Source organism: Mesocricetus auratus, unplaced genomic scaffold (genome assembly GCF_017639785.1).
Source record: "Mesocricetus auratus isolate SY011 unplaced genomic scaffold, BCM_Maur_2.0 Super-Scaffold_100027, whole genome shotgun sequence".
NCBI lineage: Eukaryota > Metazoa > Chordata > Mammalia > Rodentia > Cricetidae > Mesocricetus > Mesocricetus auratus.
Window position 1 is genome coordinate 21634626 of NW_024429208.1, and position 20747 is coordinate 21655372.

At 45.9% G+C, this 20747-nt stretch overlaps 1 protein-coding gene across 6 annotated transcripts in view; it reads right to left on the reverse strand.

Annotated features, from left to right (window-relative positions):
- Rufy2 (RUN and FYVE domain containing 2) overlaps window positions 1-20747 on the reverse strand; it is a 33014-nt gene that overhangs the window by 11534 nt on the left and 733 nt on the right. For 4 of the 6 annotated variants that reach the window (XM_040732171.1, XM_040732170.1, XM_040732172.1 and 1 more), the window contains exons 2-13: window positions 18756-18929; window positions 13698-13815; window positions 11973-12074; window positions 9970-10093; window positions 9404-9465; window positions 9134-9199; window positions 8275-8344; window positions 6585-6686; window positions 6369-6485; window positions 4439-4606; window positions 3540-3637; window positions 1045-1164 (exon numbers count right to left, since the gene is read on the reverse strand). In XM_040732171.1, the coding sequence (XP_040588105.1) occupies window positions 1045-1164; window positions 3540-3637; window positions 4439-4606; window positions 6369-6485; window positions 6585-6686; window positions 8275-8344; window positions 9134-9199; window positions 9404-9465; window positions 9970-10093; window positions 11973-12074; window positions 13698-13815; window positions 18756-18929 (1321 nt within the window). Of the gene's footprint in view, window positions 1-1044; window positions 1208-1385; window positions 2903-3539; window positions 3638-4438; window positions 4607-6368; window positions 6486-6584; window positions 6687-8274; window positions 8345-9133; window positions 9200-9403; window positions 9466-9969; window positions 10094-11972; window positions 12075-13697; window positions 13816-18755; window positions 18930-20747 lie in introns of those variants that run through there. The other 2 variants (XM_040732175.1, XM_040732174.1) reach the window with 2 other exon arrangements.

Below are 20747 nucleotides of genomic sequence, written 5' to 3' on the forward strand. Positions count from 1 at the left end.
TCTACAAGCATCACTCGTGTTCCTCTCCAGGATCCATGCACTATTTTTGTTATTAAAAGAAAGTGGACAGCCGGGCGTTGGTGGTGCACACCTTTAATCCCAGCACTAGGGAGGCAGAGGCAAGCGGATCTCTGTGAGTTAAACACTAGCCTGGTCTATAAGAGCTAGTTCCAGGACAGCCTCCAAAGCCACAGATAAACCCTGCCTCCAAAAAAACAAAATAAATAAATAAAAGAAAGTGGACTTGAGAGATGGCTCAACAGTTAAGAGACACAAACAGTGTAATTTAAAATTGAAGTCTTAGACAAGAGGACCTGAGGATGCAGCTCAGTGGATGGAGCGCTTGTGCAGCATAAACAAACCCTGGGTTTTGATCACCAGCATCACTTAAGCCAGGTATGGCTCACTTACCTAAAATCCCATTATTGAGAGGTAGAAGCAGGATCGATAGAGGGTCAAAGTCACCCTTGCTTATGGAGGGAATTATGTAGGCCAGCCAGGGATACATGAGACATCATCTCCAAAAGTAAGTAGACAAAATAATAGGAGTAACAATTATATTGTCAGTATGTGTATCTGTGGTTTTGGAGCTTGAACCTAGCACCTCAATAAGGCTAGCAAAGTACTCTCCCACTGAACGGCATCCCTATCCCAAGCGTTTTCTTTTTCTAAAAATTTTATTTAGCTGGGCGGTGGTGGCGCATGCCTTTAATCCCAGCACTTGGGAGGCAGAGGCAGGCGGATCTCTGTGAGTTTGAGGCCAGCCTGGTCTACAAGAGCTAGTTCCAAGACAGCCTCCAAAGCCACAGAGAAACCCTGTCTCGAAAAACCAAAAATAAAATAAATAAATAAAAATTTTACTTATGTAGTGTGAGGAACTGGGATATGTGCAGGACTACCAGGAGGGTCGTGGAGACTGAACTTGGTAACTGCCTTCACCTACTGAGCCATCACAGATGTCCCCACACACCTTCTTTGAGGGCCATACTGGCTGGCAGAGACCATGTTAGTACAAAGAATTTGGTTCCAAGACCAAACACTCACAGCTGCTGCTCCTTCTGCGAGATCTGTCTCTGCAGACTGTCGGATTTGCTCAGACACTCTTGGGCATATTTCTCATCCTCGTCTTCTGCTTCCATTTGTGCCTTCTCTGCTTGCTGCAATCTGGTGTAATTCAAATCAACTTTGGGTAAAACTGAGGCTAGAACTAGGGTGTAAAAGGGTGAAGAAGACAAATAAAAGAAAAATGGGGAAATAGAAACATTTCTAAATGAAAACAAAGTCTGGGGGAAAACTCACAAACTCAAACGTGAAAGAGCCACACAATGTCTAGAAACTGTTTTGTAATTTTTTTTTCAATACAAGATATAATATGCCCAGAAAACTATCTTGAAATTTGTTTTATTTCTTGTTCATAATTAATGCAAGGCATACAGTTTTTACCAATGGAGGATAATGATTCAAATCTCAAATATGGCTAGATATGTTATTGCCTTTTCACAAAGCCAGAGTAGCACTCGGGGTCTGTAATAAGTGCTGAATGCTCCTGTCTATGTGATACGAAGATGTGTGTGCTGGGAACCAAGCGCGCTACAGGGCTAAGAGCAAAGAGCAACAGTTATCCTCACTAACAGAGTCTTCCTAACAGAGCTCCACACAAAGCTGTATATGTACGTGTGTATGTATAGACACTAAGATTCAAGAGTCAATGCTTGTTGGCATCATCCCCTATCGATAACTTTTTAAAGATTTTTATTGTACATTTATGAATGTTTTGCTTGCATATATGTCTGTGCACAGCATACATGCCTGGGGTGGACTGAGGTCAGAAGAATGTCAGGTCCCCTGGAACTGGAGCTATAAACAGTTGTGAGCCACACTGCGTAGGTGTTGGGAATTGAACCCAGGTCCTCTGTAAGAACATGTGCTCTTAACTGCTGCCACAGCTCTCCAGCCCCCTAACTTTTATTCTTTACCTTGAATAGTAAAGATTAGCTTAAAATGGTCACATTTTCCTGTTTCCATTTGTTAAGTCACTGTTTCTCTCCAGGCTTAGCTCCACTCCTTGCCTCCCTTGGCCATCAAGATTTCTGAGGTTTATAAGAAAATATTTCCCAGGATTCAATGGACATTAACTTTTCACAAGAAGTCACAAGAGAAATCTTGTGTCTTTTTATCTGCCTCAAAAACACCCTAAGTAAGGCAACACACATAGTGAGTAAAAAGTTTCCAAGGAAAGGAGGAAGTTACCTCTAGGTTTACATCGGAATTAAAGGGTTAAGGCGGTAGGGGTGGACTCAGCTTTCTTCTCTACAGTTACAGGAAGTAAAGTAAGTGAGGTAGGCCTTGCAGTTGTGCTATCACAATGGGTGGGGGGGACTAGAAAACTGAGATGCTGAAGCCCAGGGCAACGGCCAACCTGTTTTGGAAACTATTTTGAAAACTTAACTTTAAAGATCAGTTAGGAGCCATTAGACAGAGTGTGCAAATGGGGCAGGGTGTGTGTGTGTGTGTGTGTGTGTGTGTGTGTGTGTGTGTGTGTGTGTGTATCTGTGCCAACACAGCCTGAAACCAAAGGTTTCTAGTTTCCATCAAAAGGTAACTAAAAAAGATAAAACCATTTGGAAATCTTGCCCTCCAAGCAGTTGAGGCTCAAGTGCACAAGGCTGAGGAGTGCACCTGCTGCGTCTCACAGCAGCCATGAAGGCTCCTACAGCCCTGGACATGAGACAGCATCAATTCTCTTCCATTTAACATCTGGTAAAAGGGTGCGCTCTGCGCCTTGAGTGAGTTTCAGAAGGAGATGTCTTTGACCAGCTTGTATTGGTCCTGGGGGTCACTGCCAGCACTTTTCACCAATGACACTGCAATTGTCCTAGTCTGAGTTAACAAATCATTGTCACTTCATAATGGAATGGACAGAAATCAAAGACAAGAAACAGTAATAAAGATGTCCAAAATGTAAAAGTGGGGATAAAGAAAACAACAAAAAGAAAGAAGAAAAAAGAAGAAAGAGGATGTCAATAAAAGAATATTTGTGTCAGTAAAGCATCAATAGTTATGTTTTTCCTAAGTAGATTCAAAGAAAGCAATGGTGAGACATGTTGACTCAACATGACAGGGCAATGGATACATTACATTTTTACATTAAAATGAAATGCCAGGATAAAAGAACTCCATTGACATAAAATCCTGTCCTGGGTTAGGCTGAGGGTCCTAGCTCAGAAAGCTACACTGTCAACTCCTGCTGTATTCAGATAGGAGATGGCCAATGGTGAAGAATGGGACAGTCCCACCAGAGCCTGCCCGTTTCTGTTTTCCAGGTCTTTGTGTTTAGTTTTATGTCACAGATATTGTGCCTTTAAAGTATCTCTAAGAGAGCAACTTCATACGAATCGTCACCCTAATAAAGCAACTTCATTCCATGCAGCAACCAAAAGGGGGCAAAATCTGGCTCAGCTTAGATAAGACACAGGCCCTAGGTGTAGCGTCAGAGGTGAAGAAAGGAAGGGGGAGGGGAACTCATGTGAGTGTCATACCTTTGCTCCAGCTGCCTCATGGCTGTAGTGATTTTATTGGTCTTTTCTTCTAGTCGGGCAATTATTTCATTTTTTTCTTTCAAGCTGTCTTCAGAGCCCTATTTATAAAAACACAACTATGGTGGCTTTGATTTTGAAACTCAAACATTAGGCCAAGTGTAGTGGTATATGCCTGGAAATCCTAGCACTCAGGAGGTAGGCAGGATTATGGGTTCAATACTAGCCTCACTACACAGGGACACTGAGGCTAGCCTGAGCAGCCAGTCCTTTCCAAAATAAGCAAGTAGGAAGAGAAAGATACAGGATGCACCAGAGAAGGGCTCAGTGAGAAGATACACTGGCCAGCGGAGCTCCACCTCTGGAGTCCACTTGGAGGAGAGCCTACTCCCATATATGCCCCAAGGCACACACATATACAATAATCAATATTCTTCATACAAAAATACAATACAAATACAAAAAATACAAAAAAAAACCCAACTTGATCATATTTTCATGTTACTGAAAAATAACAGGTTGGGCATTGTGGCGAACACCCTTAATCCCAACAGGAGGCAGAGGCAGGCAGATCTCTGTGAATTCAAGGCCAGCCAGCCAGAGCTACCTAGAGGACCCTTGTCTCAAAACAAAACATTTGAGAGGAGTGGGCTGTGGTGGCACACTCCTTTAATCCCAGCATTTGGGAAGCAGGCGGATCTCTGTGACTTTGAGGCCAGCCTGATCTATAGAGCGAGTTCCAAGCCAGCCAGGGCTACACAGAGAAACCCTGCCTCGGAGAAAGAAAAGCATGAAATCAGGATGGAGGTGGAGGTGGCTCGGTGGTACCCGCATTTGTCCAGCACACAGGAAGCCCGGGGCTGGGTTCCCGGCAACGCCATGAACGGAAGACCACTCTGTACCTGCAGCTTTTGGTACATCTCAATGTTGATTGCTTTGACTTCTTCCAGCTGTTGCCGAAGGCCTATGAGAGTGTCTTGTTTCTCGTGAATATCTTTCTCCAACAACTTCATAGCAAGCTCAATCTCATGCTTCATGCCAACTTGAACTGACAGCTCATTCTCCACATCCTGCAATGTCACAATGTCTTCGTGAACGGGGTATTTCAGGTTATCAAAATCAGATGTGCAACCGTCATCAAGACGGGGGACAACATCCCACTCATCTGCTCCTCTTAAGACTGTCATTGAACAACCAACCTGCCTGCTGGGGTGGTTCATGGGTAGTCCCAGCACTGAAGAGGATGAGACAGGAGGATTGCTTTGAGTTCAAACCCAGCCTGGGCTACACAGTGAGATTCTATTTAAAAAAAAAAAAGGTCTGAATATGCTGGCGCACACCTTTGATCACAGCACTCCACAGGAGGAGGCAGAGGCCAGGCTGGTCTACACAAAGTTTCAGGCAAGCCAGAGCTACATTAGTGAGATCTTGTCTGTCCTAGTTTGCTTTCTGTTGCTGTGATAAAACACTAAGCAAAAGCAACTTGGGAGGAAAAAGGTTCATTTGGCTTACAGGTTACAGTCCATCACAAGTGAAGCCAGGAACATGGAGGCAGAGACCACAGAGGAATGGTCCTCAATTTATGGGCCCTGACCCCCAACAGACCATTGGAAAACAGATATTTACATTATGGTTCATAACAGCAACAAATTACTGCGTTTTTTTGTTTTTGTTTTTGTTTTGTTTTTCAACAGAGTTTTTCTGTATTGTTTTGGAGGCTGTCCTGGAACTCACAGAGATCCGTCTGCCTCTGCCTCCCGAGTGCTGGGATTAAAGGCGTGCACCACCAACGCAGCATTAGCAAGATTGAAAACTACTGCCATGGAGGAATGCTGCTTACTGGCTTGCTCCCCACTGCTTGCTTAGGCTGCTTTCTTATTTACACAGCCCAGGGCCACCCTCCTGGAATGGCACTGCCTCACACATCAATCATTGATGAAGAAAATGACCCACAGACTTGTTTGCATGCCAATCAGATGGAGGTATTTTCTCAACTGAGGTTCTCTTCCCAGGTGACTCTAGTACGTTTGCTAATGTTAAAGACTGGGAGAGTGCACTGAAAGACAGGCCATATCCTCTTCTTGGCCTGGGAATTAAGCTACAAAACTGTGTGCATTTTGGAGTATACTCCACTGTCTGAAAGCTAAAATTTTAAATACGATGCTGCTAATGTATACACATTTCATTATGTCCTTTTAGGTATTGTTTCTGTGATGGTGGTCTGCATTCATCACTACAACCACAGGTTGGAAGGTTTTGAAAAGACTGAGATGTGTTTCTCAAGCTTAAAAAAAAAAGAGAGAGAACATTGGGTCTGCAACATGGCTCCCTGGGCTTTATGACACAGCCTAGAATCACAGGTGTGTGCACATATGGGGGGAGTCTTGATAACTGATGTGGGAGGTCCCACCCCACTGGGGGTGGCGTACTTCCTGGGCTATATAAGACAAGTTGAGTTTGAGTGACAAGCAAGCTTCAGGCTCCTGACTTCTCCCAGTGAAGGACTGCGACCAACCCTTTCCTCCCTGTGTGGATTTGAGTGCTTTACCACAGCAACGGAAAGACTAGAACAGTGGGAAAAGGTGTGTCACCAGGCCTAACCCTGAGTTCAGTCTCTATGGTATTGGGAGGAGGAGAACTCTAACCTCCACACGTGTGCCGTGACCTGTGTGCACGCATGCGAAATCAATCCAGAAACAGACCAAGAGTCGGTGTATTAAGGGTGCCAGGCTCTGCTCCATGTCCAAGAGGCTAAGGCTGAAACACAGAACGGCGCTGCTTGAAAGTAAGTTATCCCCAGGATTTCGCTAATGGAACTGCAAGGTCAACTACCTGTCGCAGTTGAGACTCGTCGCGAAGCTGCCTTCTGGCATCATTATACATTTCGTCTAGACCTTGCCGGGAATGCTTGTATGTTTGGAGCTCAGTTTCCACATCCACCTTGGTAACCTAGGAAGAAGAGGTCGAGCCATCACACCATGCTCTGCCACCACACACACCTGGCCTACAGGACTCAGGACCCCAGCGGGCTCTGCAGTCGCTACTCACCTCCAGGTGCTGCCGGGTTCTCATTAAGATCAACTCGTTTTCACTGCGTAACTGATGGTTCTCTTCTTGGAGCTTAATGATATTATTCTTTGCTATTGCTAACTGCAAATTGTGAAACAGAAACAAAAAGCCATTCTGAGCATCTTTCTGTAGACTTGCTATACGGGTTAGGTCTGTGGCTACAAACCAGAGGAGACAAAACCCTGAAACCAGTAAGGCAGAGTGTTCCACTTTACAAAGGCTCCATCACAAGCATGTGCTGTGGGCTGGAGGGTCGGCCCAGGGGGTCAAGAGCTCTTCCCACTCTTCCAGGTAGAGGACCCAAGTCCAGGTCCCAGCACCATAAGGCAGCTCACAACCCCCTGTAACTCCAGTTTCAGGGGATCTGGTGCCCTCTTCTGGCCTCCATGGGTACCAGACATACATGTAGGCAAAACAACCACACACACATGCTTTTTTTTTTTTTTTTTTTGGTTTTTCGAGACAGAGTTTCTCTATAGCTTTGGAGGCTGTCCTGGAACTGGCTCTATAGACCAGGCTGGCCTCTATGTATGCCTACATTCCAGAAGAAAGCACCAGTTCTCATTATAGATGGTTGTGAGCCACCATGTGGTTGCTGGGAATTGAACTCAGGTCCTTTGAAAGAGCAACCAGTGCTCTTAACCTCTGAGCCAACTCTCCAGCCCTAGTTTTTTTTTCTTTTTTTTTAAATTTAACTTTATTTTATATGTTGGTGTGAAGGTATCAGATCCCCTGAAACTGGAGTTACGGACAATTGTGAGCTGCCATGTGGGTGCTGGGAATTTAACTCAGGTCCTCTGGAAGGACAGCCAGTTCTCTTAACTGCTGAGCCATCTCTCCAGCCCCTTATTTAGTTTTGTAAAGGATGAACTGGCTTTTCTGCAAAGGGGCACCCAATGGCCACATCTGCAGTATAGAAGTCATGGCTGGGAGGTTGTACACAGAAGTGGAGAACATGTGATGGCTATGATTGCAATGCTGCTCGTGACTGCACACAGGTGGTCCCCACTGTAACGGGAATCACACGTCATGCTGCTCGTGACCGCACATAGGACAGGAATCACACGTCATGAATTTAGGAATCGGTGTGACTTGTCTCTGTGTCTGAATTCTAGTTACTGACTATAACAAATAACAGTACCCCAGAGTCATGCAATTAGGAACTCAAGGTCTATGTGGGTTCTCTAGAACTTGCAGCCTTCGACTGCAAATGTCTCACCACGATGATAAAAGAGTGTGTGTGTGAGAGAGAGAGAGAAAATGTGTGTGAGAGAGCGTGTGTGAGAATATGTGTGTGAGAGAGTGTGTGTGTATGAGAGAGAGTGTGTGTGTGTGTGAGAGAGAGAGAGAGAAATGTCCCACCATGATGAAAGTGTGTGGGGGTGAGGGTGTGAGAGAGAGAATGTGTGAGAGAGTGTGTGTGTATGAGAGTGTATGTGTGTGTGTGAGACAGAGAATGTGTGTATGTGTGTGAGAATGTGTGTGTGTGAATGAGAGTGTGTGTGTGTGAGAGAGAGAGAGAGTGTGTGTGTGTGTGTGTGTGCGCGCGCGCGTGCGCGTGCTCATGCTGGGTGGTGGTTGCTGACAGCATTCTCACTTAAAACAGAAAAGAACCACAAACAGCAGGGTAAGCTAAGATAATCATATCATCTGTGGTTGGGGACAGTACCTCTTCGATCAGCTTAGTGTTTGACTTTTCTAGCGAGTCAACTCTTGAATGGAGGCTGCTGACTGTGCTGCTGCAATTGGGGAAAAAAAACTCATTGAGAATTACACAAGCTCACACAAAGACAATGTGGCTGTCCCAGACTTGTGTTTATTGACATGTACCAATGACCCAGAATAAATTACTAGACGGGGACAATTTCATTAACCTGCCTCACTTGGTCTGAGCTAAGACAGCAGTAATGACCACAGCAGAAGAATCAACATCTCCAATAAAGTCCTTGTGGTGCCTGTCAGATGCCAGCATTTACAGACAGTCCAGGGCCCTGTGCAGGTGCGGCAAAGGCTCCACTGTCAGTGGCCTTTGGGCTGTTTGTTTAGGTTGTGATGTCAGGATTTTTGTTATTGTGTTGCTTTTTTTTTTTTTTTTTTTTTTTTTGGTTTTTCAAGACAGGGTTTCTCTGTGGCTTTGGAGGCTGTCCTGGAACTCCCTCTGTAGACCAGGCTGGCCTCGAACTCACAGAGATCCGCCTGCCTCTGCCTCCCGAGTGCTGGGATTAAAGGCGTGTGCCACCAACGCCCGGCTGTTGCTTTATTTTTTAAGACACAGTCTTGTTTAGCCCAGGCTGGCCTCAAACTGACTTACTAGGGGAACCCTGAACTCATGAAGGCTGGGGTTATTGCAGCTCACTGTGTGCTATTAATTTCTGTCATGCATCTAACCAGCCCCTCGAGATCTCTCAAAAAACGCCTAGGAGGCAAACATGCAATGATACTATGTAGAAAGGCATAAGGATTAAGCTGAAAACAAAGTTGCCCCTAAAATGAGGCTCTCTAATATAGTTAGGTACTCAAATACTTACTTGAGTTGTCTATTTAGCTCTTCAACGTAATTCTTTTGGTCTAAGATGGCAGCAATTTGAACATTCCTGTGGTGGGAGGAAAGGATAGCTTAAAACATATCTAAATCATCTGGAAATGGTTGTGAGAACTCACAGCAATAAAATACAGCATGGTCTACAGAGCGAGTTCCAGGACAGGCTCCAAAACAATACAGAGACACCCTGTCTTGAAAAAACCAAAAAGCAAACAAACAAAAAAACCCCTAAAACTGGGAAATGAGGAAAATATACCTTTCTTTGTTTCCTATCTCTTCTTCATTCTTTAAATACATTGAGAAATCAATCACTCCAACCTGAAATTAATAAACAGATTTTTATTTAAAGAGAAGAAATCCTCCTCAGCAGGGACGGCAGTCTTGTCAATTTTCACTGGCCTGAGAGACTACTAACTGGTCAGGGAAGTGCACTGTGGGCGTGTCTAGGAGAGCCCTTCCAGTGATGCTGACATCCCGATAGCTGACCAAAAGCACTGGTTTCTCCCCTGTTCAAATTTCAAACCTGAAGGCTAGAGGGAGACTTCCAACTGTGCCAGGAGGAGCCTGGCTGGAGGAAGCCACTGCAAGCCTCAGACCCCACTATGTAGATGGTCATGAGCCTCTGGAAGAGCAGCCAGTGCTCTTAACCTCCAAGTCGTCTCTCCAGCCCACTTAAGCTGTTTCCATCAGGTGTTTGTCTCACACAACATGCACCTGAATTTTGAACAGTGTTTAACAGTGCTGTGTACAACTTAGAGCTGCTGGGATCCCGGGAGAGCTGTGTAGTGAGAGTACTCATCTGTGTGGCCTGCGTGCACTCACCTGGGAGTCCAGGTCCTCTCCCTTCACACACAGATTGGCATCGATCACATTCAGGCCCACCAGCAGCCCGACGATCACGGCTCCCTCCTCCTCCATCATTAGCGCGTGGTGCTCATAGAACTCGCTGGAAACACGGAGCAGAGCGAGTCATCACAAACCCAACGCTGAACGGAACACCTCACCGCCCCCACCCTGTAGACATGGAAATAACCTAAGCTCCTCCAAAGCACATTCTGAGCTGCTAACTACATGTAAAAAGGCTCGATGTCTCCATAAAACATTAAAAGGACTGAAGGAGGTAGAAGAGAAAGACATTGTGAGGGAAAAGGAAAGACAAAGCAGAAGAAAAAGGGGGCAATGCTAGGCATGAAAGCTTAAGCCTGGAACCCCCAGTCCTCAGGAGGCTGAGACAGGCCTGCTGAGTTCAAGGCCAGCCTGGGTAGAAAGTTAAACCACGGCCTTTTAAAAACTTATCTTATTATTTTCTGTGTGTGAGTGTCTTGCCCGCATGCATCTACGTGTGCACATGCATACCGTGCTCACGAGGCTGTACAAAGACATCAGAGCCCCTGAAACTGGACTCGCAGACAGTGTGCGCTGCCCTTGTGGGTGTTGGAACCTGAACCCAGGTGTTCTAGAAGAGTAAGCCAGTGCTTTTAACTGCTGAGCCATCCCTCCAGCTTGTGGGCCACTATCTCAGAGAATCAGGAGAGGAAGGGGCAACCCTGAGGCCTGGGATGCTGATTCTCAGGACTCAGTAATTGCCGCTAATATGATTATGATGCTTGTAATTAGAGCTGAAATTTCAGTTTTCATTAAGACCTTTGGAATAGCTGGCTGTAGCAGCGCACACCTTTAATCCCTGCACTTGGTAGGCAGAGGCAGGCAGATCTCTATGAGTTAGAGGACAGTCTCTTCTAAATAGCAAATTCGAAGCCAGCCAGGGCTACATAGTGATACCCTGTCCTAAACAAACAATAAACAGATTTATTTTATGTGTTAAAGCATTTTACATGTATGTATGTGTGTGTGTGTGTATGTGTGTGTGTGTGTGTGTGTGTGTGTATGTGTGTGCCTGGTGCCCTCAAAGGCCAGAAGAGAGCATTGGATCCCCCAGAATTAGGATAGTTGTGAGCTGCTACATGTATACTGGAAACAGAACCCTGGTTCTCTGTAAGAGCAACAAGCGCTGTTAACCACTTAGCCATTTCTCTAGCCCTCTAAGTATTAATCATCAACTAAGGGCACGTGGATAACTACAGTACCCAGGCTCGGTGTGCACACCTGCAATCCCAGTACTTGAGAAGGGAGGCAGGAGGATCAAGAACTCAGGGTCAGCCTTGGTTACACAGCAAGTTCAAGATCAGTCTGTGCTATATGAGACCAGAGAGAGAGAGAGAGAGAGAGACAGACAGACACACACACACACACATACACACACACACACACACACACAGGGAAGTGCAAAGAGTAGTCTAAAAATGAAGTTACCAGTTTTTATAGTCAGGAAAAGCTCTAGTGACATCAAGTCAACACGTGTATCACTTGCAGCTTTAATTGGTCCTGAGAATACTGCTGAGAAATTCCAGAGTTTCAACTATGGCCATCGCCATTTAACAAACAGAAAAACTGAGACATGAAGCCAGAGTCACAAATAAAACTGAACGCAGCATGGTATGCCCCAAATACCAGAGAGGCAGGCCACAGGAACCATGACAAGAGTCACCTGGGCCCACTCCCTTTTAAGACTGCCTGCCCTGCTCTTGAAGCTGTCTTCGACATCTGATCTCCAATTAAGCAGTGTTCAGGATACAGCGGAGGCACTCATTTGCACATTAAAGATCATACGAAGAAATGTGCAATGCTACCCTAGGACAAACATGCCTGGCTTTCTCATTTTGCTCTTCTTTTATTTTATGATACTTCATAGATCTTTCTTCACTTCTTTTTGGATGACAAGATATAAATGAAATAAAAAGCAAACATGACCTTAAGATACTAACCTCAGGAGCTCCCTCTGGATAATTAAGCAACGCAGGTAATCGGCCATTTTTTTTTGCATGAGGGCTAATCGGAGCCACGCCCTCGCACGCCCCAGGGGGGTCCTAGAAAGAAGCAGCAAGGGTTAGAAAACAGCCTTAGCGCTAAAATCAAGGCCACGCACATGCTCTGTATCTGCGAAGGACACACTGACAAAGAAAAAGGCATTCATCCCACTTCTGTTTTTATCTTTAGAACTGGATGCTGATGTGTGTGGGTGTGCAAAGTGTCATGCTTGCTCACGTGCCAGTACACACCCATGCACACGAACACTCATGCACACACACACACACACACACACAAATAACAAAATTTTAAAAATGGCAAAGCCAGGCATGTCCAGAGGCAGAGGCAGAGGCAGGCAGAACTCTGTGAGTTCGAGTCAATGTGGTCCACATAGGGAGTCCCAAGACAGCCAGAGCTATACATTGAAACTCTGTTTCAAAATAACAAGCCAGGTGGTGATCGGGCACACCTTTAATCCTAGCATGGCCAGGGTAGAGGGGGGTTGTGCAGACCAGGGGTTGCACAGAGAAAACCTGCCACAAAAAAAAAACAAAAAACAAAAAAAACAAAACAATACAAAAAAAAAAAAAAAAAAAACAGCCAGTAGGCAGAGGCTCATCTCTGTGAGTTCGAGGCCAGCCTGGTCTACAGAGCAAGTGCCAGGATAAGCCTATATCCAAAGCTACACAGAGAAACCTTGTCTCAAAAAAAACAACCCCCCACCCCTCCCCCCAAAAAACCCAGCCAGGTGGTGGTGTCGTGCACCTTTAATCTCAGCAGCACTCAGGAGGCAAAGGCAGGTGGATTTGGAAGCCAGCCTGGTCTACAGAGTGAGTTCCAGGACAAAGAAACCCTGTCTCAAAAACAAAACAACAACAAACAAACAAAACCCAAAACAAAACAAAATTTTTTACTTGAAAAAAGTTTTAAACATTTATGATTTCTGAGCTAGAATGCACCAGCTCTCTCTGGTTCTCTCTCTCTGGTTCTCTCTCTCTGGTTCTCTCTCTCTGGTTCTCTCTCTCTGGTTCTCTCTCTCTCTCTCTCTCTGGTTCTCTCTCTCTGGTTCTCTCTCTCTGGTTCTCTCTCTCTCTCTCTCTCTGGTTCTCTCTCTCTGGTTCTCTCTCTCTCTCTCTCTGGTTCTCTCTCTCTCTCTCTCTGGTTCTCTCTCTCTCTCTCTCTCTCTCTCTCTCTCTCTGGTTCTCTCTCTCTCTCTCTCTCTGGTTCTCTCTCTCTCTCTCTGGTTCTCTCTCTCTGGTTCTCTCTCTCTGGTTCTCTCTCTCTCTCTCTGGTTCTCTCTCTCTGGTTCTCTCTCTCTCTCTCTCTGGTTCTCTCTCTCTGGTTCTCTCTCTCTGGTTCTCTCTCTCTCTCTCTCTCTCTCTGGTTCTCTCTCTCTCTGGTTCTCTCTCTCTCTCTCTGGTTCTCTCTCTCTCTCTCTGGTTCTCTCTCTCTCTCTCTCTCTCTCTCTCTCTCTATGTAGACCAGGCTGGCCCTGAACATACAGAGATCTGCCCGCCTCTGCCTCCCCACTGGTCTTCTCAGTGGCTAATTCTTAATTCTCCATGAAGGGACTTAGGAAAACCTAATGAAGGAAACAGTATGTGCTGAGTTATAGAATGAGCAGGGCTTTGGGAGGAGAAAATGGAAGCAGTGCTCAGACTGGAATGAGCAGCCGTACTTACTTAAGGCCAGGCAGATCCCGGACGCTTGCTCCGATTTCCTCTGCTTCGGGGTACAGCTTCTCCACCAGTTCCAGTGGGCCCCAAATAGTTTTGTTATAACTCAAAAATGATTTTCTCACTGAAAAGCATATAAAGTACAATTTCAACTCATGAAGCAGGGGTAACAACATCTTCAGTGTTTAGTCACAGCTCAGGGTAGACAGTCCAGTGGTTCACCGTGTCTGCTCTTCAGGCATGATGACCTGAGAAACTCCCAGCTCCCACATGACAAGCTGGGCATAGCTGTGTGCGTGTGCCTATAAACCCATCGTTGGAGGGTGGAGATGGGCAGCCCCGATGGCTTGCTGGCCAGCCTGCCAAACTATGACTTTCCGGTTCAGTAGGGCAGAGAGCAAGAGTGACAGAAAGACACTGTCCTGCTCTGGGCTCTGTATATCCACATATGGTGTGTTGGTGCGTGAGTGCGCACGCGCGCACACACACACACACAAACACACACACACACACACCTATAATCTTAGCTCTGTGAGAGGCTGAGACAGGAGGATCAGAAGTTCAAGAGCTGCCTGGGTAACTTAGTGCCATCCTGGAGACATGCCCCAGCAGTAGACATTTGCCTAGCATGCCCAAGGTCGGAGGGTTAATCCCTAGCAGCATCAGAAAGAAGTTAACACATGTGCACATATGAACATACATCTGGGCTGTTCTTTCCCATCAGAAACATCCAGGCAAGCAACTAAATGATGGCCTGAGTCTTGCGTAAGTCTACGAAACAAATCGAGCGTAAAGTCAGGTATGGGGTGCACACCTCCATCTTCTGGGAACCTCTGCAGTGTCTTGTCTTAACATTTAAGAGAAACGTTAAGAGCGCTGAAGGTATAGGAGATGGAGTTCAGGGGCAGAACCCTACCCTAGAATGCACAAGGCCCTGTTTGATCTCCGGTACTGAAAAAAAGGGAAGCATAACACATAAAGGCAACCTTTATTTTGACATCAGGTGACATAAAAGTATTTGGGCTGGGGATACAGCTCGGTTGGTAGACTGCTTGCCTACCATGCAGGAAACCCTAGATTCGAGCCTAGCACCACAGGAAAACCTGTGTGCCATAGCCTATGCCTATGTGCAAGCCACAGGATCGGAGTTCAAAGCAGCCTAGTCTATAAATCGAGTACCGAGACGACCAGGGCTACACAGACAGACCCAGCCTCAAAAATAACAAGCTAACAAAAATAGTTTAAGATCATAACTGCTAACTGCATATGCTTTTAATCCCAGCACTTTGGAGGCAGAGGCAGGAGGATCTCTGTGAGTTCAAGGCCTGCATTATCTACAAAGCAGGGATACACAGAAATCCTGTCTCAAAATCTGGCCCCCCAAAAGTTCAAGGTCATCTTAGTCACACAGCAAGTATTAGAGACCCTGTCTCGGGCTGCTATTGAGGACAAGAATTTGGGTCTCAACAACCTTCTCAGGTGGCTCCTGGGGATCGGCTGCCCTCTTCTGGTCGCCTTGGGCACAGCATGTAGGCAGTACATAGATGCAATCATTAAAATAAAAGAAAAAACAATCAGACCTTCTGCAGACACAATGTGGCTATCAAAGTCATCCCTAAGCAAGGACAGCCACAAAGAGCAACTTTACTGTGGGGATAAAAATCACCAAGGCTAGGGGCTGGAGAGATGGCTCAGAGGTTAAGAACACTGGCTGCTCTTCCAGAGGTCCTGAGTTCAGTTCCCAGCAACCACATGATGGCTCACAACCATCTGTAATGAGATCTGGTGCCCTCTTCTGGCCTGCAGGGATACATGCAGGCAGAGCATTGTATACATAATAAATAAATCTTTAAAAAAAAAACACCAAGGCTAAATAACTTTACAATGATGCATGAAGAGAAGCCTGTGACTACAACAATAAAGAATAATACTTCCTAAAAATAATTTAAAGTTTGATTATTTTGGCCATGATTATCAAATTCCCAGTTCAGCAATTAAGGGGAGAAAAAAAGATTTTTATCATCCATTTAAAAGAAAACAAAAAACAGCTGGGCGTCGGTGGCACACACATCTTTGATCCACGGGCAAGTGGATCTCTGTTGAGTTTGAGGCCAGCCTGGTCTTCAAAGAGAGTTCCAGGGCATCCAGGGCTATTACACAGAGAAACCCTGTCTGAAAAAAAAAACAAAACCAAAGCCAAAACATATAAAGGGAGGCAGGATGGAGAGCTGGAGAGACAGTTCCTGGGTAAAGGCACCCCCTGCAAGCTTGACCCCAGAGTCTGATCCCCGGGACACACAAAGGATGGAAAGACCTGAACTCTAGTTGTCCTTTGACCCCACACTCACACCCTGGCACATAGCTGGTAATTTCCTGGAGCAATAAAAGCACCAGGGAGACGAGCTGACAAGATGGCTGAGGGGTTAAGAGGATGCGCTGCTCTTTCAGGGACCCGAGTCAGCCCCCACAACCACCTGCAACTCCAGCTCCAAGGGACCTAATGCCTCAGGCCCCAATGGCCTGTATTCATGAATACGTACCCACACACAGACACACACAAATAAAAAAAAAAGTAATCCTTTTTTTTTTTTTTTTTTTGGTTTTTCGAGACAGGATTTCTCTGTGGCTTTGGAGGCTGTCCTGGAACTCACTTTGTAGACCAGGCTGGCCTCGAACTCACAGAGATCCGCCTGCCTCTGCCCCCCAAGTGCTGGGATTAAAGGCGTGCGCCACCAACGCCCGGCAAAAGTAATCCTTTTAAAAAATATCTGCACTTGGGAGGCAGGTGGAAGGTGGATTTCTGTGAGTTAGAGGCAATCCTCGAACTACAAATCCATTCCAGGACAGCCAGGACTGTCACACAGAGAAACCCTGGCAGGGGGTGGGGGGCGGATGGATTCTGTGGTCTGGATAGATGGCTTAGCAGTTAAGAGCCCTTGCTGCTCCTCCAGGGATTCAGAATTTGCTTCCCAGTGAGCAGGTCAGAAGGCTCCCAACCGTCTCTAACTCGAGGTCCAGGGAGTCAGACAGTCTCTTCTGTCGTCCTTGGGTAACCTCACACACACAGCACGCGCGCGCGCGCGCGCGCGCGCACACACACACACACACACACACACACGGCACACACACACACACACACACGGCACACAGACACATTCGTATACATAAAGTTGTGCCACCATAAACACCCCTGCCAATATAGGATGGCCTCAAACTTGCCCTGTAGCTCAAGAGGACCTTAAATACTTGATCTTCCTGCCTCCACCCTCCATGAGCTAAGATTACAGGTATGTACTACCATGCCTGGCTAATTGTTATTTTCAGTAAAAGGACTGTTATTACCCAGTGTATATTTAAAAGTTGAATATTAAACAGCTTTGTCATCTTCTTTTGTGTCTGTGCAGGTGCCTGTGGAGGCCAGAGGTTAACCCTGGGTGACATCCTGTTTGAGGTAGGGTCTCCCCCTGAGACCAATTCATCCCCAACTAAGCTAGTTGAGCTCCAGGGATGCTCCTGCCTCCTCCTCCCCAGTTCAGGGATTACAAGCTTGCTACCACACCTATGTGGTTACTGGGGAGCAAACTGAGTCCTACTATCTTGTGTTTCATTCCACATGTAGTTCGGAGTTGCCCGATTCCTTGATAAGGCTCTCTGAACAGAGAAGGTTCGCCTCGTCAGCCCTTGGGAAGCTTGGGTTACACAGCAAGTGCCAGGCCAGTCTGGGCTATTTGCCAATTCCTTGTCTCCAAACAAACTACCTCCCGGCACAATGGAGTGCACCTTTAACCCGAGCACTAGGAAGGCTGAAAGAGCTTGGTCTATGCAGTGAGCTCCAGGCTAGCCAAGGCTGAAGAGACCCTCAAAACCACACATTTCCCATGCAACAACTTCCAGATGAGCTGCGCAGCAGAGGATCCTCTTTTCGGAGGTCATTTGTTTCTACGGCAACCTGGTTCACAGGACACTTTTCCACAAGTCCCCATGCACTGAAGACCTTTCTAACTCAACAACCTGCTTTGATTTCTTCAACAGTGTTCAAACTGTTCATGCCAGCATCACCACTCAGTTTCAGTTTCAAAAGAATCTGGGGCTGGTCGGGCGTTGGTGGCGCACGCCTTTAATCCCAGCACTTTGGAGGCAGAGGCAGGTGGATCTCTGTGAGTTTGAGGTCAGCCTGGTCTACAGAGTGAGTTCCAGGACAACCTCCAAAGTAATACAGAGAAACCCTGTCTCGAAAAACAAAAACAAAAACAAAAAAAAGAAAAAGAAAAAGAATCTGGGGCTGCTGAGATGGCTCAGTGGGTAAAGGCACCCGCCTCCTACACACACACACACACACACACACACACACACACACACATATACACACACACACACAGACACACACACATACACACACATACATACACACAGACACACACACATACACACACAGACACACACATACACACACACAGACACACATACACACAGACACACATACACACACAGACACACACATACACACACAGACACACACATACACACACAGACACACACATACACACACAGACACACAGACACACACATACACACAGACACACACATACACACAGACACACACACATACACACAAATACACACACATACACACACACAGAGACACACACACACAGAGACACACACAGAGACACACACATACACACACATACACACACACACATACACAGACACACACAGACACACACACACAGACACACACAGATATCTAGTGTGTTTTTCACCAACTATCTTTTTAAATTTTTCTTTATGAAAATTATCTACTAGGAAATCAACACATTGCATGTTTAAGTATTACTGTGGGTGTGGCACAGCCACAGGACTTCACAGGGTTATTTATCTCTGCCCTTCACCTTAACCTGGGTTGCAAAGAGCAAACTCCGGTCTTCCAGCTCATGTAGCAAGCCCTTTACTCACGAAGCCCCCAGAGTCAGGATTTTAAAATGCAAACGACAGTAGTTGCAGCCTTACAACCACGCAAAGAGAGGGACTGTAAGGCAAACTGGTTTTCCAGGTCTCGGGTACCTTTAAGGCCGTGTTTCAGACAGTGCTCCATCACCACGAAGAACTGCTGCAAAGGCGGGTAATCCGAGTCCAGGGTGCGGCCGAAACTCAGGGCAGATTCAATGAGCCCCTTGATGCTCAGCTTAGCCATGTTTAACAAGTTGGCTCTCTCCACAGCCGTGGGGTCTTTTGTAGCTGAAAAACACAAGGAAAGTCGGACATCATTCCCAAGACAGGACAATGACAAGTTCGAAAATCTGTCCCTGCCTATAGAAGCCAACACAGTTTGCTTTTCTGTGGTTGGCTACAGGATATCTCCTCAGGCCTCTTTATTTCTGTCTCACAAGCCACAGCAAAACGCCATGCTCGCTGCAGCCAATGCTAATGATTATCCTCAAGACTCCACACAGGGAATGAGGGTTATTTTCTGGACTGGCCACCGCGCTCCTTCCACAACCCTCAAGGTTGTGCTCTGACTATCACTAACCAGTTGTAGCATTGTGCACACATTGCACAAGCTCTCTCTCACTCACTCACACACACACACACACACACACACACACACACACCATCGCCTAACAGCCCTGGCATGGTTGTGTCTACCTATTACACACACATACTAAAAAACAATTTTGTTTGTTCTTTTGAGACAGGGTCTTTTAGATCAGGCCTGGCCTCAAACTCAGAAATCCCCTGTTGTGTCTCCTGGGTGCTGGGATTAAAGGTATGCACAACCACTACCATCACCATCGGCACTTAAAAACATTTAAAAGTAAAATTACTTCCTGTGGAGATAAGCTTGGAACTATAAATCACATGTCTAAAAGCCTTACAAATGGTGGACAAAGGGTATGATTTCCAAGAATAAGAGGCTGAAGGGATGGCTCAGCTATTAAGAGCATTTGCTGTTTTCCCAAAGGACCAAAATTTGGTTTCCAGCATTCACTAGGATGGTTTACCTGTAACTTCAGCACCAGGAGGCCCAACATCCTAATTTTGGCCACACACACACACACACACACACACACACACACACACACATTTCATTTCAAAAAGTTCAAAATACACTGGCAACAAAATAAAAGGTCAAGTTATCAGATTCCAGAATCTCCCAGAACACACATCACAGGGGAAATTAATACTCTGACAAATGTAAAGTTAAAAAAGAGTTCAATCCCGGGTGGTACAGCCTGTCCCTTTAACCTCAGTAACTGGGAGGTAAATTCCTCGCCAGCCAGGGTTACATAGTCTCAAAAAACACAAAACACGACTTCCAAATCAAAAGGAAAGAAAATAAAGACAGAAAAGGAGATGAAATAAAAATTCTAACACAAGTTGGAAAGAGGGCTCAGGTTAAAACCATCTACTCCTCTTCCAGAGGACCAAGGTAATTCCCAGCACCTATGGCAGTCGCTGAGAGATCCAACACTCGGGCCTCTGGAGGCTCCCACACTCAGATACACACCGTTATAAATAAAATTGTTTTTAAAAATCAGCTTGTTTCCCCAATACTCCAAACGCTGCCAAAGGGCAGAAATATTTTCTGCAAAGATGACAAAAAGATGTGAAAAACAAAGCACTTAGCTAACATTTTGTAATCCCCATATAGTTCTGGGCTATAGGGAGGGAGGAAAGAAGTGTGTGTGTGATCTCTGAGTTCCAGGCCAGCCAATGCTATATAGTGAGACCTGTCTAAAAAACAAAACACCTTCAAATAAATGACAAATCAGGTAGTTAAGGCGTTCATTGGACCAGTTTGGGCTATTTAGTGGCACACTGTTTCAAAACGAAACAAAGCAGCTGTGCTGAATGCTAATTCCAGAACCAGGGAGGCAGAGGCAGGAGGATTTCTGTTCCTCCTGCTCTGTAGAGCGAGCTCCTAGACAGGACTACATAGAACAAAACACAAGTCCATTTTTCCGGTACTGAAAAAAAAATCCAGAGTCCCCAGTGCTCTGGTCCTCTATTAGGAGTTAGATTTCTGCTCTGTAGGCTGAATCCTGACTCCGAATC